Below are 21,318 nucleotides of genomic sequence, written 5' to 3' on the forward strand. Positions count from 1 at the left end.
TTGATATTAGAACTAACATTCCTTGTTCAAACATCTTTATTTGCTTGTTTGGGCATAATTAATAAATACTATGCATAGAATGTTGAGGTATCTCCCTGTACTTTGTGCTAATCATGACATTGGTGCGATGAAGCAGTCTCCACTAGATCTAGGAAGATTTGTTTATATTGGATCATCATAATTAACCATCACTAAATCTCATCATTCTCCTAGCTTGGCGAACATCATGTGGTGAACTTCTATTATTGAATTGAGGTTCTCCTATTATTGTAAGCCAATGATTTTCTCAATATTGCCAAATTGTCATAATTAACTTGCTCTAGTAATTGAAGAAATTCCTAATCATAACATTGGTGCGATGAAGCATTCACCAGTACTCCTAAATGAGAAGAATTATTTTGTGCGCACACTGGAAGGAGAATATCGTCCGGATTGCTGCGCTTTTAGTATCCTTTTGCTGCGCTTTGCAAAAGGGTGGTAAAATGTCAACAAATATTTAATATTTAATATTTATTAAATAATTGAATATTTGTTACGTTTTTTATGCGCTTTTGCAAAAATACAACAAAGGTGCAATAAAAATGCATTCATAATTGAATATTTTTTGTCCTTTTGCAAAAGCACAACAAAAAAGCAGTAAATCCGGACGGTTCTCTCTGTCACGTGTCCGCACATGTTTTTAATGAAATTCTTTAAGATAGTTATATGCCCCCATTTAAGAAGAATGTACCCTATGGGTCCAAGGCTCTAATTCATCCTCATTAGTATTTTCATGAGACATCTTTCGATGTTCTGTGTTGCTGTACTCCTCTTTAGTTCAAATTAAATCATAAATATTAAATCTTGCGATTGGTCCATCAAACTTTCACCACAAGAAATACACATGTTTTTCTAAACTACTTCGAAGCGCGTACTGCATAATAAAATCATTGAGAAAATCCATTACCCATCTAATTTACTCATGCGTTTGGTGTTCTCCATGAAACTTGACATAATTCTACTCTCTCCCTTACGGGACCATCAACTTATTTATTGGCGCATAAATTTTGGATTCATAGTTGACTAGTTCATCATAAAATGAAGGATAGCTAATGACTCCTCCATTGGCTCCGCCATTCACATCGCATTTACTGGTTTCACCATTCATGTCAACATCATTATATTGTCAGATTAGGATAAAAAATGAGTCATATAGTCATATTGCCCGCCCTTGCTTGCTTGTTGATCTCGCCGATCACCGCCGCTGGGAGATAGAACATGAGAGGCTGTCAGCACTGTCCTTACTTACATCGCCCACTGCTCGCATCAAAAGATCGTCAGAGTGATTAAGAGAGGAGACAATATTAGAAGAGGAGATGAGACATTACCACCGCACCTAAGAAGGGCTACCAACTTGCCGTCACATATTTCACAGGAGGGTGATTAAGGGCAAAGTATTACATCCGATCATCAGACCAAGAAATAGATCCGGATATCCACTAAATATTTGTCATGTGGATTGCACTTTGACTCAAAAAAGCACAGTCAAGAGCACAGGTAAAGCTAGTATAGGTAAAGCGCAGGTAAAGTACAGGTAAAGCGCAGATAAAGTACATTCAAAGTGCACCTAAAGTACACCTAAGCGCAGTCAAAGCACAGTCAAAACCCACAGTCAAAGCGCAATCCACGTGGCAAGTTTTTATTGGATGCCCGGACCTATTTCTAGGTCCGGGACCGGACGTAATAATTTGCTGTGATTAAGAGAGGTGACAAGATTAGGAGAGAAGATGGATATTACCACCGCACCTAAGAAGCCTATGAAGCCAAGGCTATTTTTTAGTGAATTTATTATCATGTTTTATAAATGATATGATAAAAATTGAAGGATTCAACTGCTCTTTAAAATTTCTATAATATCTTTAGTAGTCCGAGGAGTAAGAGTGTAAGACCATTTATTTTATTATTTATAATGATTTCACTTAAAAGCAAAGTTTTAGAAATGGCACAGAACCGGTTGGTTCGACTCGTCCAATCATGAACCGGCTACAAAATTAATCTGATTTATTCTGAATTTATGTTTGGCCATTATTTTGTCTGTTCTTTCAAAAAAAATTTTGAGCTTTCTAAAACATCTTTTTAATATAATACATTTTTTTAAACAATGAAAAAAAAACGAAAACTGTTAAAAATAATAATAATATTATGTAAAACAAATCTTACAAAATAAAAGTATATATATATATATATATATATTTTTTTTTTTTCTTTCTTTCTTTCTTTATTACCACAAACTACGAAATGTATGGCAAGGAGCGTAATCAGTCAATAAGGATATCGATCGGTGGAGCACGCGAACATGGACGCCTTTATTAAGCCAACAACTCATTCACTCATTACATTTATTTCTGGCTCGCAAGCACATATGGGAAAGGGAAGACCTTTTTCGTTTTTTTTATTTTTTATTTTTTGGAATACATAACTCGTCTTCTATTTATAACCAGCTTACGGCCGGCCACCTTTCATCTTCCTCGCACACAGCGCTTAAGCTTTTACAGACAATCCTCTCTCTCTCTCTCTCTCTCTCTCTCTCTCTCTCTAACAGTTGTGAATTCTACTTACTGAAATGGAGTTCGGGGGAATAGTCGATGGCTTGGAAGACAAGAGCATTCTCATTACTGGTTCAACTGGCTTCTTAGCAAAGCGTAAGGGGTTAATTGCTCGCTTATATCTATAGTAATTTATTAAGAAAATCATTATTGGTTGAGGATAGCTGATAAATTTTCTGTATTGGATTTTATCTTTACTTTTCGTTTTATTGTTCTAAAAATAGAAGAAAAAGTTGTGTTTTTTTCATCAAAAAGAGACTATTTTTTGCTGATATTTTTCTATCACAAATAAATTTTATACGGTTAAAAAAATATACGCATGAACATATTTAGAATGACTAATATATATAGCGATTGTCAAGCATATATATCTCAAGAAAAAAAAATCTAAAGGAATATATTTTTATTTCCTTTTGTCAAGCACTTTATTCATTATGTAATTTTTATGGAATGAATAATATTTTTTCCTTTCTAATGTTGTTTCCGGTTCCAAGTCTTTGTGGAGAAGGTGCTTAGAGTTCAGCCAAAGGTGAAGAGGCTCTACCTTCTTGTGAGAGCAAGTGATACCAAGTCCGCTGAGAAGCGCTTGCAAAACGAGGTTCAGCTTTCCTTCCTTCATTAATTAACAACCTAATTCAGTAGTTTAACTACAATTATTACACAGCTCACCTTGGCTTGTTGGTTGAGAGCTTATGCTCCAACTAAGAGGTCTTGGGTTCGAGTCTTTGTGTATGGGTTGTGTGTGTGAGTTTGCCTTAAATGGCCTAAATGTCCCAAAAAAAAAATAACTACAATTATTCAGTCATTAATTATTGGCTTATTATAAGAGTATGTGTGTATATTTACATAAACTAGAATATGTTAATTTAAAATTTTCATTTTTTTCAATATTATTGGCGACACGACAAGTTCATTTATTATTGGAACATGACCAACGTGTTGTCCATGGCTTTAAATTCACACATTATGGGCAGTGGGGTTGAGCTCAGTCAGTTTGGCAGTCTTGTTGGTGAGCTGAAATTTGCTCGAGGTGGTGGATGGAGTAATAATATCACATGTGAAAGTATCTATGACTGCATCACATTGTGTGACATATTATATAAAAATGAAAAAGACAATAAAAAATTTGATAATAAAAATAAATAAAAATATATTAGTCAATTATCATCGAATATATAAACTTTGTAAATATTGATTCGTACCAACTTCTTCCTTCAAGAAAAATTTTGTATTTATATGTAACATCAATTGAACAAGTTATTAATTGCAGAGGTCCTTTGCTTGAATTATGCCTTTAGAAAATAAATTGTATTAGGATATATAATTAAATTATATCAAAATTATTGAATCTACTTTAAAATTAGTGATGCATATAAAGAGTCTGTATTTTGTTAGTTTTCAAGCTCTTTTTAATATAATTTGTATCAAATTCAGAGTGACTAGCTAGTGCTATAATAATTATGGGGATCTTTACCTCTTGAAACTTATTCTTTACATCCAGGGTGATTAGTTAACGTTATAATCATTATGAGGATTTCTTCCTCCTCTTGAAATTTATGCTTTAAATACAGGGTAATTAGTTAGTGTTACAATCGTCATGGGAAGAATAATTATGAGAATTATTCTTAATTTAGAGCTCTACTTGTTAGAACTTTAATTTATTGCCTTTTTATGTTCATATTTGTTATTACTTTTAGCTTTGCCATCTTGTATATATTAACGGACTTGGTCCTTGTCAATAATATCATTTTTTCTGAAAAAATAAAGATATCTTTAAGAAGTATAGTATAACTTACACAAAAGAAGAATTTATATGGAAACGATGCTTAAATGAAAATCTTTCAAAAAGAGAAATTAAAGTGAAAGCCTTTTGCCAATTATATTATTCTAAGAAAAGTTTGATGGTAGATATCTTATAATGACATTATTAAAAAAAGTTTCCTCACAAAGGCCTTTATTTTTCCTCTATATTTAGGTGATAGAAAAAGAATTATTTGATTGTCTGAGGAAGAAGCATGGAAAGGAATTCCATTCGTTTATCACAGAGAAGATTTGTGCTATCCCAGGAGATATTATCCATGAGAATTTGGGAATAGAAGACATAAAATTGAGAGAATTAATTTGGAATGATATCAACATGGTCATCCATGTAGCAGCAACAACCAATTTCTATGTCAGGTAAAATATAAAAATTTACATCTTTATTTTACTTACCTATTCATCATGCCAATTCTTTATTATTTTCCTTCTTTTTTAGTTTGAAAGTTAAGGATTCTCCATCATTCTCATTAATAAAAGTTTAAGTACAATTAAAGGTCAAAAACAATTAGGGAACGATCAAATTCGCAAAATTCTGTATGTCCATTTATGTGTATGTGATATATCTATCGTTTGTACGAATATATGCATCTATGTATAAGCATGAACATAGGCATGAATGAAGCACAAAATAATATCTAATTGTTGTTACCCATCATTTGAAAAATGTTTAAATATATCGGTGGTGAAATGTGAAAAATGAGAGAAATGTGTATTTTATTAAAAGTATATCATGAAACATGTAGTGTGGGATAAGAAGATATAAATTATAAAAATTACATGATGCTGAATTTTTTAGAAGATAATTTTTTTATTCAAATATGTTCTTATTCTAAGACCTTGTCTTATATCTTTTATTATTTAAACTTTTAATCATAATATCAGTTCAAGATCACCAATTAGTGTGAACTATAATCTTGGAGCACTCAAAATAAGCTAAACTTAAACTCAATTATAGATATAAACTTTAATTTAGATGTTGAATGAACTTGACTTGTCTCAGCCATTATCAAATGGATTGTCTCATCACAATGATTCTACTAATTCCAGAAATATAGAACTTTGAACACAAAAGGCCTTATATTCAAACAACCAACTAGTTTGTAAGACTAATTGGCCCATAATTGAACCATAAAGTTTGGTCATCAGGGCCTTCATCACATTCAACTATCACATTTGAAGGGGGAAGACCCTACTTTTACTTTTGCCAATCTCAAAATGCAAACAAATCAATCCCGGATACCTTCTTATCATGAGCATTGTGTTAGTTTCCTCTTATTGATTCAAGGCACTTTTTTTTTTTTTGTGTAATTCATCTTACAAAAGTTTAACTTACTAGAGTTCTTATGACCTCCACGCATTCTTTTTTTCAAATGATTGCTCAAGTATACAAATATTTTTACATAAAAATAACGACGACGTATAGTAACTGTTTCTTGGCAACCCAAACTTTGATCCAAAAATATAACAAAATTGTTCTCATCATTTTTGGTGATATCAAATCAATTAAATTCATTTCATTGAGGTCTACAGGATAATCTTTATCTAACTAACCAAATACTTTATTGATGGTGACTAGTATCAAGTTAATAATTTTAGCCCTATATCAATTGCATGGGCAATTCCTTGGATATGCCCTTTAGTTTAGCTAAAGGGTAGGACACCAATCACTTTCTTGTTGGCTAAGAACATAATTTTCTTATCTATTGTTAATAAGATTATGAACATTATAAAATAATTGTGGATGTGAACATTAAGCCTCCTCTCAATTTATATAAATATACCTCATTTTTTATTCATGTAAGAATTTTGAAACTCCTTGATCATATAGGATTCTAGAGTTATGAACCCCAACAAAAGTTTTTTTTTATTATTTATGGTGTCCCCACTTCTATCTCGAGTTGCCTATAGTTCATATAATTTTTTTCTTATAAAAAAGGAACTCTCTAATGTCAATTAATATGATGCTTTAAAGTATTACGATTCCTTATATTCAAGAAAGGATCCTATACCATCCCATATGTTACTAGGTTTAGATTGTATAGTTCCCATTTTAGGAGAGGAGTTTTTTTTTTTTTGCTAACTTATCTACTATCGTCTGGTCATATAATCCGCTCTTTTTTTTTTTTTAGAAAGGGACTAACTTGAACCAACTTATCATTACCTTCCAGTTGTATAGTTCTTCATCTTCCATGGTAGTGATTAATTTTCTCAACATATCTCAAATGTTTAGGTTATTTAGTCCTCTATTTATGAAAGTGGCTACATATGTGTACCAACACGACTTTTAGCATGTAAAAATTTGGAGCTGTCTATCATGTCCTTATGATCCATCAACTTTAGCTAGCACCTCTCCGTTATGTTCATGTTTAACCTCAATGGAAGGATAATGTAGTACCTTAATAGCATAACCAAAGAAAACCATGATGCCTTACTGGGATCATGTGTCAATAATAGAGACAACAAGTGTTACAGTCTTGAAAGAAATACTACTTGAACACTCTATGAATAGTTGTGCATTGGTGTTGACTTCCTATTATCATCAAATTGTGCAGCCTAAATAAGGTGTTATATATCTTTGTATACGAAGTTGATACCCTTCATTAAGATCCATAAAAGGCTGATCCTTTTATACTCTATGATTTTCAACTCATCTACGTGTTCTATCAAATATCAAAATTTAAGGGCTTTTAAAATCTATCATGTATTAGAGGACCAAGGAGTCTCATCTCGTATGGGGATCGAGCATCCTAACTTGGCTATTTGAACAGGAAAATTATGAGGTCATGATTTAAATTTAAAAATATGGAATACTCATTTCATAATAATGTCCATTTAATTATTAAATTCAAAATTATATCTAAAATATGGATGCATTGTCTAGTCATCCTCACACAATATCATTCTTTTTATACAATTGATATTATTATATACTTTTCTCTATGCATATTTGATGATATTTACTTAAGTATCATCCAATATCAAAGAGGGTCCTCAATATCATAGATTGCTGACCAATAATTGAACCTTAGGGTGTACTAGTATTTAATAGGGTCCATATAAAATCCATAATAAGGTCACCAATGAGGGAGCATGAGGAGCAGTTAGTGTTTTATAAGGTTTTCACTCAATATATGTCAGAAAGCCTATTAGCATACGATTCTCAATTAATCTCCACCTAGTTTGATGTTCTTGGAGGGCTCACTAATTAGTGAGTCTTAGAGGCAGTTGGTGCAAGATAGGCTCAACATGACATGATTCTTAAGAGGGCACAAGAGCAAGTAATGCATACAAAGACTATATGAGTTCACTAAATACAATAACTATATGATTTTTAGAAGTCTATAAAATCAACTTAACCATATCAAACCTCTTAAATGAATTATTGAATCTTTGCATCATTCTTTGGAATCTTTGCATCATATTTTAGGGACAACATCTAGCATTAGAACTAAATAAGGACTATCTCAAAATTAGGAAGAGAGGATAGAACCTCCATACTTTTTAGATTATTCACCACTTATGAAAGCAAACGGAAGGCTTAACTTTCATTAAAGCTCAACAATCTCTTCAAATTCTTTTCAAGTTAACACACATTGGATTTCTATAGTTTTAAATTATTTATTTATTTATAAATGCTTTCTTATAGCTTCATATATCAATCACTAACTAATATATGTAAACAACTAAATGTATTAATCTTCTTTGAGGGAACAATGAAGCCCTTCTAGCTTGAAAAAATTATGAGGTTGGGATCATGCATATGATAACAAACTTAAGATTTATGTAGAAGATAAAGACTTCTATGGGTTGACACAGTTCGAGAAAAATCACAGTAAACTAAGGAAGTGCATGCCTCATAATAAGATAGTAAAAAATATATAATTTTACTCACCAAACAAAATCATATAAGTTATAGTTACATAAGAGACATTACTCTAATAACATCTTAACAATAAAATGGAAAATGCTACTTCCTTTCAAATTTTGGTTATTATTTTTACCATGCTTCTTATTAGTATTATATCTACCAAGCAACTCTTACACCTGCTCTTTCATTTAAGTTTGAGCTCAAAATTATCAAATTTTGAGTACTGCTGAAAAGCCTAATCAATTGAGTCAATCATTTTATAGGGTAAAATAATAAGCTAGTTTTGTTGGCTCATTCTTTATGTAAGGCTTGCATGTGAAGTTAGAAAGTGATGGCAATAGAGGAGCTTCTTCTAGCTCCAATGGTAGGTATGGAGAGGCACTTCAATCTCTTCTTATTAATAATCAAATAGGACAAAAAAATTTGATTGAAAAATAATAACTTTTCATCATCATTTTTGACAAGTCCAAATGTAATCCATAAATATTTCTTAGAATTATTTATATCAATTCAACCATTATAATTTGGATTCGTTAACTTGGTTAGATTTATAGCATCAAAATCTACATTATTATATATTTTTTATATTGATTGAGGACATTATATGTCTACTTTGGAGCAATACATTTATTGAGAGATTTTATTGAGAAGTATAAAAAGAATAAAGGGGATCTACATATGATATTTATTGATTTAGAGAAAACATATGATAAAGTTCCAAGAGAAGTGCAAGAAAAGAAAGGGATTAATAATGCTTATATTCAAGTCATTAACGAGACGATATGTATGCAGAAGCTATTACTTGTGTTCAAATACAAGGCAATTTGACCAGGTATTTTCCTATTTTATGTTGGATTACATCAAGGATCATCCTTAAGCCCTTTTCTTGTTTACTTTATTCATGGACGTTCTCACTAGACATTTGCAAGAGGTTGTACCCTGGTGTATGCTTTGTGTTGATGACATTCTTCTTATTGATAAGACTATAGAGGGAGTTGAAGGTAAACTTAATTTAATGAGGTCAACCTTAAAGTCTAAATGTTTTTGTTTGAGTAGATCTAAAATTGAATATATATATATATTAAGTGGGGGGATTGTGACTTTGGGCTATCAAGTCATTAATAATTAAGATTACATGTTTTAGATATCTTGGATCAATTGTTTAGTGTGATGGTGAAATAGATGGGGATATTATTAATAGAATTCAAGTTGAATGGTTGAAATAGAGGAATGCATCCAGCTTATTGTAGTATAGAATAGTCCCCCTCAAACTTAAGGGGAAATTCTATAAGATGGTGTTGTAACCTACAATGCTTTATTGTGCAGAATGTTGGCCATTAAAAGATAGACATAATATTAAGTAAGTGTCGCAGAGATGAGGATGCTCAGTTGTATGATTGGCTTTACTCTTAGAGATAGGATACAAAACGAGCATATATGTGAAAAGGTTGGATCAATAGCTCCAGTGAAAGATAAGATTAGAGAGAGTCAGAGTCACCTTATATGGTTTGGTCACCAAAAATGGCGGCATTTCGATGTACAAGTTATGAAAGTAGACACATTAAGTTTTGTTTTTGTTAAGAAAGGTAGAGGTAAACCTAAAAAGGCTTGGTTAGAAATTATTAGAAATGAACTTTCTTTATTATATTTAAATGAGAATTTGATTCTTAATAGGACACTGTGGAGTAAAAGGATTCATCGAGCTGACCGTACGTAGTGGGATAAAGACTTAATGTTGTTGTTATTGTTGTATTGAAGACTTTTTAAGTGATGGCCAATGTTGGTCCTCAATTAGTTGCTTGAGTTGACTCTAGACAAAGCGAATCAAGTCATATCTCTCTTTTTTTTTTTCTAAGAATATCATAATACACTCCATTCTTTGTTGATTATAGGATAGTGTGTTTCATATAATTTTATATAAGAACTATATAAATAAACCACAAATTTCAATCATTTGGGACTTTCATTACTCCTTAATTATAGAGAATTCTATAGCTTTATTTATCAACTAAAGTTTTATTGAGCATTTATGGTGCTCTCAATTCTATTTGAGCCGGCCTTAAATTAGTCTCAATTTCTATAAGAGTCATAATCCTAAGCAAATTAGTTCATCACATTTGTGCTATGCAGTACTTGCTCAGCAAAAGGGACTACCATGATCGCCCAGTTTAGCCATCCATAACATTTCCCTTCACTTCTCAAAAACCCCAAGGGGAGTTCACCATAGTAAAATCCTATACAAACTAAAGCCTTGTCCAATTTTAATGAAAGGTGATCCTTTATAATAATGACTATGATTTCTGTAAATTATTATAAACAGGTTAAGTCTATGGTGTTCCTTGTCGGATTTTTGACAAAATATTTTTAGAAAATAAATCTCTCTCTCTCTCTCTCTCTCTCCACCAATATTATTCATGATACAATACAAATAAATTAGGATATCTTGATATTTTTCTCCATTAATCTTCTTTCTCATAACTAAATATTTCTTTTTAAATACTCTACCATTGACATACAACATCTAATGTATATCTATTCTAATTATATAACCAAACTTTCCTCTCATATTTACAAAGCAGTTAATATGGGAATATATTTTTGCAGGTATGATATTGCTTTGAATATTAACGTTATAGGTGCAAAGAATGCCATGAATTTTGCAAAAAAGTGCAGTAAACTTGAAGTTTTTCTCCACGTTTCAACAGGTAAATACACAATTATACATATCCAATAGCAACACTAACTTTATCATCCGATTTTGTAAAAACATCATGCAAGCATATTAGATTCTAAATTGAACATCTGAAATGTTAATGTGGACAAATTCTAGATGAATTATTGGATCTCATCATGAAATAGAAGTTAGAATAAGTTCCTTTGATACCAGTTGAATAATATGTGGAAATATCCTTCTAAAATGTTATTTTTTACTTCATCATCTTGCACCTCTAATTTGTCAAAGAGACTTCTAATTTCTTATCATCATTTGATTTAGCATATAGATATGACTAAAACTCCTTATTTAATTTCTTAAATTATATTATAATTCTAAATTTTATTGAAACTATATTAGCCTACGTTACTGGAGAAAAAGAGGGACTCCTATTAGAGAAGGCTTTTGGCAAGGGTGAAACACTCAAAGGCAATATGTATTTGGACATAGATGCTGAGATAAAATTGGTGGAGAGAAGGAAGAAAGAACTCTTGCAACTTGATAATTCAACAATGGATGTTGAGAAAGTGGCCATGAAAGAATTGGGCATTGAGAGGTCAGAATTACACTAATATATTATTAAATGTTTTTAAATATTAATGTACTATTATAATTTAAAGCTCTATTAGAAATGCTCTCAATGTTAATTTGCATTTTTTTTAATGAAGGGCTCGACATTTTGGGTGGCCAAATACATATGTGTTCACAAAGGCAATGGGTGAGATGTTGCTTGGGCAGTTGAGAGGAAGCTTGCCTCTTGTTATAGCTCGCCCAACAATTATAACAAGTACATGGAAGGAGCCTTTTCCTGGTTGGATTGAAGGAAATAGGTAAATCAAAACAATTCCAAAATTACATTACATGATAATTTGAGATATATCTAATATTAAAATTCATTTTGTAATGTTTAAAATTATATATTTCTCAATAATAATTGCAGAACAATTGACAACATAATTGTTGGTTATGCAAAAGGAACCCTTCCTTGCTTTGTTGCCGACATTGAATCTCCAATGGATGTGGTGAGTTAGCTTCTCTCTCTCTCTCTCTCTCTCTCTCTCTCTCTCTCTCTCTCTCAAATAATATAAATGATTACAAGATTTAGGAATAATTTGTTAGGATTTGGGATGAAGAGAAGAGGTGAGGGGTTTTGAGTTATTTTCAGTACTTTCGAAGCAAATATAAAAGTTCAAAATTTTGTTAGAATATTCTAATTCATTTTCTTTTTTCCTTTTATTTAAAAGAACAAGAGCAATTTCTTTTAGAATTTATTCCCGGTAGAACGACGATGAATGCTTGTATTACTAAAATTAGTTTTTAAAAGTTATTTTTATCTCACTAAGACTTTGTTGGGAACAAAGTTCTTACTGCTTTGCTTTTCAAACTGCAACCACAATTTTCATTTGGTCATTATTTTTTCGTAAAAAAAAAAATGTACTGAAAAGATGTTTTCTACAACTTTAAAATATTTCTTTTTCTTTAACAACTTTACAAAACAATAACAAAGTTGTCCTAAACGAAGCCTAAATTAGTTTTTATTCATGAATCTTATTTATCTATAGCTTCACTTCTTCAAAACTATAACCAATGCATATGCTACATAGCTACTCTTCTATGAAAATTTTTTTAACAAAATTCTTCAATTTACAATTGCAATATGAACAATTCTTTGAAATAAATGTAAATAACTTCTTCAATTTACAAGCTATATATGACTACAAGTTTATGAGAATCTATGACAATAAACAAACATTTAATCATATTTTGATTTATGGCACTTTACAAAAGCCTCTTCAATGAAATTTAGAGATGATCTATTTAGTCTGCTTAAATTTGATAAAAATTAATCAGATTCCTGGAGATATGGTTGTCAATGCTTTGATAGCAATGGTGGTCGCTCACTCAAATCATCAAGCAGAATTCATCTATCACATAAGCTCATCTGTAAGAAATCCTGTCAAGTACTCAATTTTAGAGCAATGTGGGTACCGTTATTTTTCCAAAAATCCATTATTTGGAAAGAATGGAAAGGAAATCAGCCTGCAAAAAGTTCCTGTATTCAAGAAATTGGCCATTTTTCGTATTTTTTTGTTTATTCGATATTGGCTGCCATTAGAGGTCAGTGTTCTTTGAACATGATAAATTATTATTATTGAATTATAGAGCCCTGATGAAAATTGTAATCTTCAATAATTTGTTTCCCTTGCAGATGTTGCGTTTGGTCAATGCCATATTTTGTTGCCCATTTTCGAAGAAGTACAACGAGCTTAGCAGAAAGTACAAATTTTTGATGCTTCTCATTGATCTCTACATACCTTACTGCTTCTTCAAGGGATGGTATGCTCTATTTGACCTGTAGTTATAACTAAATTATGCATATATAATTATGTAAAATTATTAGGACCTCATTGATAATTTCGATCTCCAAATTTATATATTATAATATCTTCACTGAAAGCCTGAATTTCATGCAGTTTTGATGATTTTAACTTGGAGAGATTGAGAATGGCAACAAAGAAGCACAATGATAGTCAAATATTCGATTTTGATCCAAAGAATATAGATTGGGATGAGTACTTTTACAACATTCACATACCAGGTGTGCTTAAGTATGTCTGCAACTGATACATTGGGAAGATTCAACGCATATTTTATTAATATTGTTAAATCATTTGTTAGTCATTAGTTTCATTTGATGATCAGTAACTGAGAAATTTGTTTGAATTATATATAGAATCATTACATTAATGTTTGTTAAAGAATGACAATGGTGTTTTCTGAACATTTATATGTTTCACATATGTATGTATTATATGGAGAGATTACTCATTTGTTAGCAAGGTATTATTTCTCTATTTGTTATATTAATCACACTAATCATGCTAATATTGCCTTTCTTTAGATTAGAACAGTCCTTGAATGCTTAAAAGGATAGAGGTTTTTTAGAAGCAATGGTCATATACTTATCCCATTTTTATAAGTAAAAATTATGTTACTCATCTCAAAGTAAATCAAATGATTTTATAATTTTAATTATGACTAAATTATGTTCAGGATATTATGATTTTCTTTAGGTAATTATCATATTTATGAAGATCAGCTACCGATTGGTATGATCTTCTAATGTATGTTACTTAAAAAAACAAAAAAAATTCTACTAAAAATTAGATGTTCTACTAGCTTAAATATTCATTATTCTACTAAAATTCAAATAAAATTTTTTAGAGGAAAAGTTGCACATAAAAGTTTGACTTCTCATGGAAGAATCAAAGTGTTTATCTAACAAAAAACTCTTAATTCATCCACTTGTGGTGCTCTTTCAAAATCTCTGCATAATTTTAAAGTAAATTTATTATATATTTGGCAATCATTTTATACAATATATTGTCTTACTTTTATACTTATTTGTGATAGTCTTAGTCACCACTAAAATCTTATAAAAGACTTTGGAAGATGGGATTCCTTATGTTGCTAAGTATTTGATTAGATGAATAATCTTGCCCATAATCAAGTTGAGGCTATTATTTCCCTATGAAGGAAAAATGTCTAAGAGCATCTCCATTGACTTATAGACAAAGGAATAATTTGTTGTGGAATCCAATGCAAATGGCTACTTATGTGTAAATGTAGGCTTAACTGTCATAACAGACTCAATATGATTTGCTATGCCATAGTTGGTCACATTGTGTTAGGCCATGATAGGTAACCCATTCCCAATTGGAAGAATTGTTTTTTTTTTCTTCTATATTTACAACATAGAACCTTCTACATCATTAGATAACGGTAATCATAAATATTTTCATCATAATTTCATTTCACTTCATTCATACTATCAAAAGAATAATATACAACAATTCAAATACAACCCTTTCTAAACCAATAGGCATACAATAAGTTAATTACCAAAAAAATCACCTATATTCAAGGAACATACTTATAGTTCAAACTTTAACCCTTATCAATGTTTTTTGCTCAAGTAGTGCCTTTCCCTTTTGTGAAATAATATGCAGGTAATATAAGAATGAGCAACACTTGCTCCGTAGGCTACTTACGACCTACTAGAGAATACAATATCTATATGAAAATGATTTTCATGATAGTTGAACATTGTATAATAATAAAATATATTTTAATAGATTAACTTGGTTGTTCGCATCATGTGTTGTCCCTTAAATAACTACATAAGTGCAAAAAGTTACATGTTAAACAACAAGAGTGCCAATAATAATAACATGAACATTTGCTTGAACATTATGTCGGAAATAAAATACATAATAGAAAATAACATTCATCATATTATTTCATAACAAATTTCATATTCCCTATGTCTCCTTATACCTTCACTTTCACTTATACCTATATTTTATCATATTTTCCCCTTAACCCATTACACTTCCACTTATACCTCTACTTGTTCATATTGCATCTATTTAGGTGTATCATACTAATAGATGGAGGAATCATAGGTGTGCACAAGCCCTTATAACTTTACTTGTATTATATAAAAAACATTAATAGTCGCCACTTGCATTTACTCATTTCTCCCTCCTTTCACACATTTTTAAACACATAAATATAGAAATATTAGTACTTTCAACATATATGAATATCATTCAACAGGATAGAAAAAAATATGGAAAATTCACATGTACAACAAAAGTAGTAATGTTCATGTTGTAAACTTGTATAAACATTCAATAATGGCAAATTAAAAAATAATTCATGAGTAACATTTAAAGTGACAAAAAAAAAAAAAGCATTCTTGAGTAACATTCACTACATCATTTTAAAGTATTTATTATCCTATGGTAATTTCTATTAGTATCAACAGACTCATCGAAATATTTAAAATATTTTACGATGCAAAATGTTGAAATATGGACTCTTATAAAAACATCAAACCTATTCTGCCCAGTCTTGAGTCATGATCCATTATGCTACGGTGTATATTGTGCCTAAAACGTTAGTGTGCACAAGGTAAATATCTAGTGATAATATCAAGAGGAACAAAGTAAAAGTTTAATAATGTTTGTTATTATTAAAGTCATAAGCTCAGGCTCTCGAATTGCAATAATCTCATCTTTTTTTATGATGACAAACATTATTGGTTAAATTTTTAAGTTTATTTTATTATTTTTTAATCTCCCCCTTATCGAGGGAATTATTTTAAAAATTTGGGAGAAAACGTTTTTTTTTTTTTCTGAATGAAAATTTTCAATTTTTAAATGTAGAATAATAAAGAAACATAAAAAGTAGAAACATAAAAAAGTAAAACATAACTAAGTAAAATATCAACAACCATAATCAAACATATACCCCCCCTTTTGACATCACAAAAAAAGAGATACATTCAAATAGAAAGAAGATGGAAATAGAAATAAAGACTACAGCACAACAAAAATAAGCCTTGAAGTAAGAAAAGCACCAATCAAGTGACATGATGGTGGTTGCTGGAAATACTAGTGAATGACAAAAAATTGGTTGCTAAATCAGGCTCGATCTGCCTCACATTATTACTTTATGCTGCTGGAGAAGTTCATGCTACTGCTGATACATCTACTAGATCTCTTACGGGGGATGTGGAATAACCTAAAGAATTATAAAAATGATTTAGGGCTTTATCAATCCCTAAATAATGATTAGATTTTCTTTGATATAAAAATTATAAAACCCCCACTTAATTTATGCAAGTATATGCATCGAATCAAGTAATATAGTGATAGAGTAGAATATCAATCTCATGAGGAGGAATGTTTACTTACAAATACTAGTATTATCTACTTCAATTGCAATAATCATCTCACTCAATAAAAATAAGTTTTGGTGGAGATTCAATCACTTAATTTAAAATAAAAAATATTTAAATGAAACACTATTTTTTTAAATGATTTTGGATTAATGGAATGTAAATACAATATATTTCCTAATGATTTTCTTTTACATTGATGTTATTCAGAGCATATACATCACTAATTGCTCCATCAAGGATGAACAAACAAATGACAAATTAAATCTTCCAACCTTAATACATTCTAAACTCCCATAGTATGTTACCCTATAAGAATCTTTGAAGAGTAAGAAAAGCATATACTGTTAAAAGCCCTTCATGATAATTTATCTCTATAAATTTGATATATAACAAGCACTATGCCTATACTTGTATCATACTAATCCAACATATTTGGTTGTACTTATTTTCCTATTCCTTATATCCATATTACACCAGATATTAACCACACATATGATCATTATTTATGAAGAGAATTTATTAGTACTCTACATTCTATTTGCACCATCGATCTGAAACTATAGAATTTAGCCAAACATGAAGAACAAGTGAAGCAAATTTATTTTCATTAATTACCCAAAAGAATGAAAGTATAGTAGAAAAGATATCACCAGATGGATTCAATGATATCCTCTACACCTATCCTTCAACTTACAAAATTGCTTCCACAAACACATGCCTAACACTCTAATAGAATGTATCTTGTACTTCTCTGAATTCTCATAGTTATCACTCCTAAGGAAAAATCAAAGAAACATTATAAAGACTGAAGTTAAGCAAGTGATTGAACTCCTATACTAATATCACAAATGGATAATTTATTGAAAAAAAAGGATTCTGACAACGTAATGCTCGAAGCACTTGTGCCATGACGCCCAAAAAATGAACTAACACTATGTCATTGAAGGGTTTCCTCCGCTGCGATGCTTCTTGATAAGGACCCACTGTTTAATTAATTGATGTGTTGCATCAATAACATATTGTGGTATTAATGGTTATAATTATAGCACTACAAGACTATTGATGATTGAGCGTTATGGCATCCATGTGGCACTCCCCTTGGCTTGGCGGTGCTAGAATTTGATGCTACTACGCTGTGCAGACAAAGACTGGGCTTTGTGGCCTGGACTCCTCTGAATTTATAGTGCTATAAAACAAGGGCTAGACACCGCTATTTCCATATTTGGGCACTATGATGGTGTCAATAATGGCGCCGCGATGGTATAGCCTTCAACACTGCGGCGATGCACCATACTTAAATTTTTTTCTCATTTCATATATTTTCCTGCACAAAAATAACAAAAATAATATGTTTTCATTGATAGATTAACACATAAAATATAACATTATTTACACTTATCAAATCCTCCCCAGCTTAAACTCTTGCTTGTCCTCTAGAAAATAAAAGTTTATAATTCTGATTAAGCGATTAAATAAAATAAAATGTGATAATATAAAATTACTAAAATATAGGATAATACATCACTATCTAGAATTAGTAAAAATAAATCAAAGATATACTTCTAGTTTGGAAAACTACTAATAGCTAAACTTTATCAATTATTCTTATTTTTACCTAATTTGAAATTAGATTTGATCATAAATTTTGAATGTTGAAGTGAAAAATGTAGTTTTAATAATTGGATATGATTGTATTTAAAATTGTACTTTAATTAGTTTACCATCCCTTATATTAGCTCTCTCATCTTATCCCTTACAATTTTTGTATAAGATTATATTTCAAATATTAAGCTTTCATTGATACCAATTTTAGAATATATTCATCTTTTTATTTTATTATTTTTAATTTCTTTTTTTAAGAACTATTTGTATTTCTTTTTTTTTTCTTTTATAGAGAACATAATTAATGATTTTAAATATAAACTTATGTTATAGTATTTTCATACAATCTTAATAATTTTAATGTACGAATTTGGTGAGATTACTAATTGCATTTTTAAAAGTTAAATTCATAAAGTTATAACTTATAAATTAAAATTAGGATAATAGCTCAAATGGTTGAATTGTTAAGTATTAGTTTTTTCAACCTATAAGTATAAACAAAATTCATTCAAACTAGGATCTAGGTTTTTAATATTATCCTAAAATTAATTTTATAATTTTTAATTATTCTTTTTATAAGGGTTGATAAATTAATCATAATATAAAAGTAATTGGAGGACAATAATAATTTAAGCATGAAAGAAATTTTCTAATATGTAAATAAATACATAAACAAAAACTACAAACACATGCTTTCATATGAGTGATAAAAAGTGCATAAACTATGTGTTAAACATAAAACATAATATAACATTCATAACATAATGCAGTTATAAGATAACTAGTGCACATGGCACCCAACATTCAACAATGACTCTCAAAGCAAAATTTTCCAATTAAGTATAATTACGCAAGCCAATATCTCCCATCACTTCCTTCTCTTCTACAAAACAATAAAGTAAGTAAAAATACACACACATCCTTAATATTTCTTCACTCCTCTAATCATATGATTTCAATCTGTACCTATTGACTTTGATGGTTTGTAAGGTTTTCTTATCATGTATCCTAATGGAACCATTATGAAAAATTATAATGATAGTGGGGCCAATCCATCTAGAATTGATTTTTTTTCATTAAAATACTTTTCCTTATAATCAAATAGTAGCACAATATGCCCAGGAAAGAAATCATATAATAAACTCCACCATTATGCATCATCCTTATTTCCAATATGTACTTTTTCTTATCTTAATGCAATTCCTCATTGAATTCATTCAACTTTGTAATAATGATAGAACTTTGCATGTAGAGAATTGAAAAAGAATCCTTATTCTTGGTATGATTTTCATTTTTTTTTAAAAAGATGATATATACTGGATTCTACCCATTACTTAGACTTTTGATTTCCAAGAGAAAAAAGTATGTTACTCACTCAAGAGAAGGTAAGAACTGAGAAAGGAACTTCTCCCTTATTAGTTTAATAGATTTCAGTGGGAGGGAAGTTTGAAAATTTTGAAATTTCAATCATTATTCCCCGTCGGGGCATTGCGACATTCAAAAGTATGGCGTCGTGGTTCTCCCTTCTTCTCTCTCAAAGATTTTTTTTTTTAAAAAGAAAATTACGCAAAACGTAACTTAAAAGATAGGGTTGCCTCCCTTAATGTGCTATATTTTTAGTTTTCAACCAATCTGGATAACTAACTAGACCTATGGTTGGGTTGCCTCTCGAACAAGATTAAGTTTATAGTCTTTAGTCAGACTTGCCTGAATTTTTAATTTGGCTAAGGTGGATAATTGCTACCCGTCAATTGGGTCACATTGATATCTCTTTCCTTATCTTTAGGACTAACTTTAGTTTTACTAGGAAGAGATCCAATGGGCCTACTACTCACAGAAATTACAAGCTGACTTAGTTGAATTTCAAATTTTTTTATTGAATCATCCTGGTTTTGTAATTGAGTTTCCAATTGCATGAACACATCTTTTAGTTGTATCTTTCTAGTTCCATACTAATTTCTTTGATTAAATCAAGGAGGATATGCTGGTCTTGGATTGTTATTATCATAATTTTTATTTCAATTTGTGCCTTAGTTATGTTGACTAGAATTCCTTTGATTTCCACTTTTATTATTTGATCAACTAAGATTTGGGTGATTTCTCCAACCTGGATTATTTGTATTTGAATAGGGATTATTTTGTCTTCCAATCAAATATATATTTTCAATCCCTTGGATATAATTTTCTTCCATTAAGCTTTTATCTTTTAAAAATAAAGTGCTCAACTTCTTTGATATTGTTACAATTTATGCAATCAAAATAAACGAAGAATCTTAAGATTTACCTTATCTATAAGCCACTGGAAATTATTTGATGCCATTTCTTTAATTAATTTATAAGCATCTTCAAAATACTTTGACATCAAAGAACCTCCAACTATATCATCAATTATGCCTCTAAGGGATCCTACCAATTCACTATAAAAAGTTTGAATTATCAAACAATCAATTAAGGCATAGTGATGGCACTTTCTAAGCATCTCCTTAAATAACTCCCAACACTCATAAATAGATTCTCCTTCTAACTGATTAAAAGAAGTAATAACATTTCTAAGTTTGGTAATCTTAGAAGGTTGAAAATACTTTCATAGAAATTTATGGGCCAACTCATTCCATGTTAGAATAGGGCCTGGGGGTAAAGAATTTAATCACATTTTTGTCTTATCTCTTAAAGAAAATAGGAACAATTTAAGTCTGATGGCATCATCACTAACACCTTTGTATTTAAATATTGCAAAAATTTATAATAAACTTGCTAACTATTGGTTAGTGTCTTCAATGGGAGTTCCCCCAAACTGAGAATTTTGTACCATCTAAATGATTGTAGGCTTGAGTTCAAAAATTTTTTCTTGGATGATGGGTCTATTTATGGTTCGGTGAATTTCATCTACTAAAGGGTTTATAAAATCCTAAGGAGGTCTAAAATGATCTAAATTTTAAACAGGGTCAGCCATTTTAAAAATCATTTTAGTGGTTTTAAT

At 30.2% G+C, this 21,318-nt stretch overlaps 1 protein-coding gene and 1 non-coding gene across 2 annotated transcripts; both read left to right on the forward strand.

The window, feature by feature from the left end:
• Positions 1-2,495: 2,495 nt before the first annotated feature.
• LOC110112054 (alcohol-forming fatty acyl-CoA reductase) lies at positions 2,496-13,816 on the forward strand. Its single transcript, XM_020844129.2, has 10 exons — positions 2,496-2,681; positions 3,080-3,183; positions 4,561-4,763; positions 10,879-10,979; positions 11,348-11,543; positions 11,656-11,817; positions 11,928-12,009; positions 12,839-13,105; positions 13,197-13,324; positions 13,462-13,816. Exons 1-10 carry the CDS (start codon positions 2,603-2,605, stop codon positions 13,610-13,612), a joined length of 1,473 nt encoding a protein of 490 aa, XP_020699788.1. The 5' UTR covers positions 2,496-2,602; the 3' UTR covers positions 13,613-13,816.
• A 6,972-nt stretch (positions 13,817-20,788) lies between these two features.
• Positions 20,789-20,895, forward strand: LOC114580894. Its single transcript, XR_003702540.1, has one exon. It is a non-coding gene; the product is annotated as a small nucleolar RNA R71 (small nucleolar RNA).
• The last annotated feature ends 423 nt before the right edge of the window (positions 20,896-21,318 follow it).

This window comes from Dendrobium catenatum, unplaced genomic scaffold (assembly GCF_001605985.2).
Source record: "Dendrobium catenatum unplaced genomic scaffold, ASM160598v2 fragScaff_scaffold_1384, whole genome shotgun sequence".
NCBI lineage: Eukaryota > Viridiplantae > Streptophyta > Magnoliopsida > Asparagales > Orchidaceae > Dendrobium > Dendrobium catenatum.

What these genes read in the sequence shown, in the direction of transcription:
- LOC110112054 (XM_020844129.2), top strand. Translation starts at nt 2,603, where the DNA reads ATGGAGTTCGGGGGAATAGTCGATGGCTTGGAAGACAAGAGCATTCTC. An exon ending in AAAGAATTGGGCATTGAGAG is followed by an intron (nt 11,544 to 11,655) that starts GTCAGAATTACA and finishes TTTTTAATGAAG; the next exon opens with GGCTCGACATTTTGGGTGGC. An exon ending in TACTGCTTCTTCAAGGGATG is followed by an intron (nt 13,325 to 13,461) that starts GTATGCTCTATT and finishes AATTTCATGCAG; the next exon opens with TTTTGATGATTTTAACTTGG.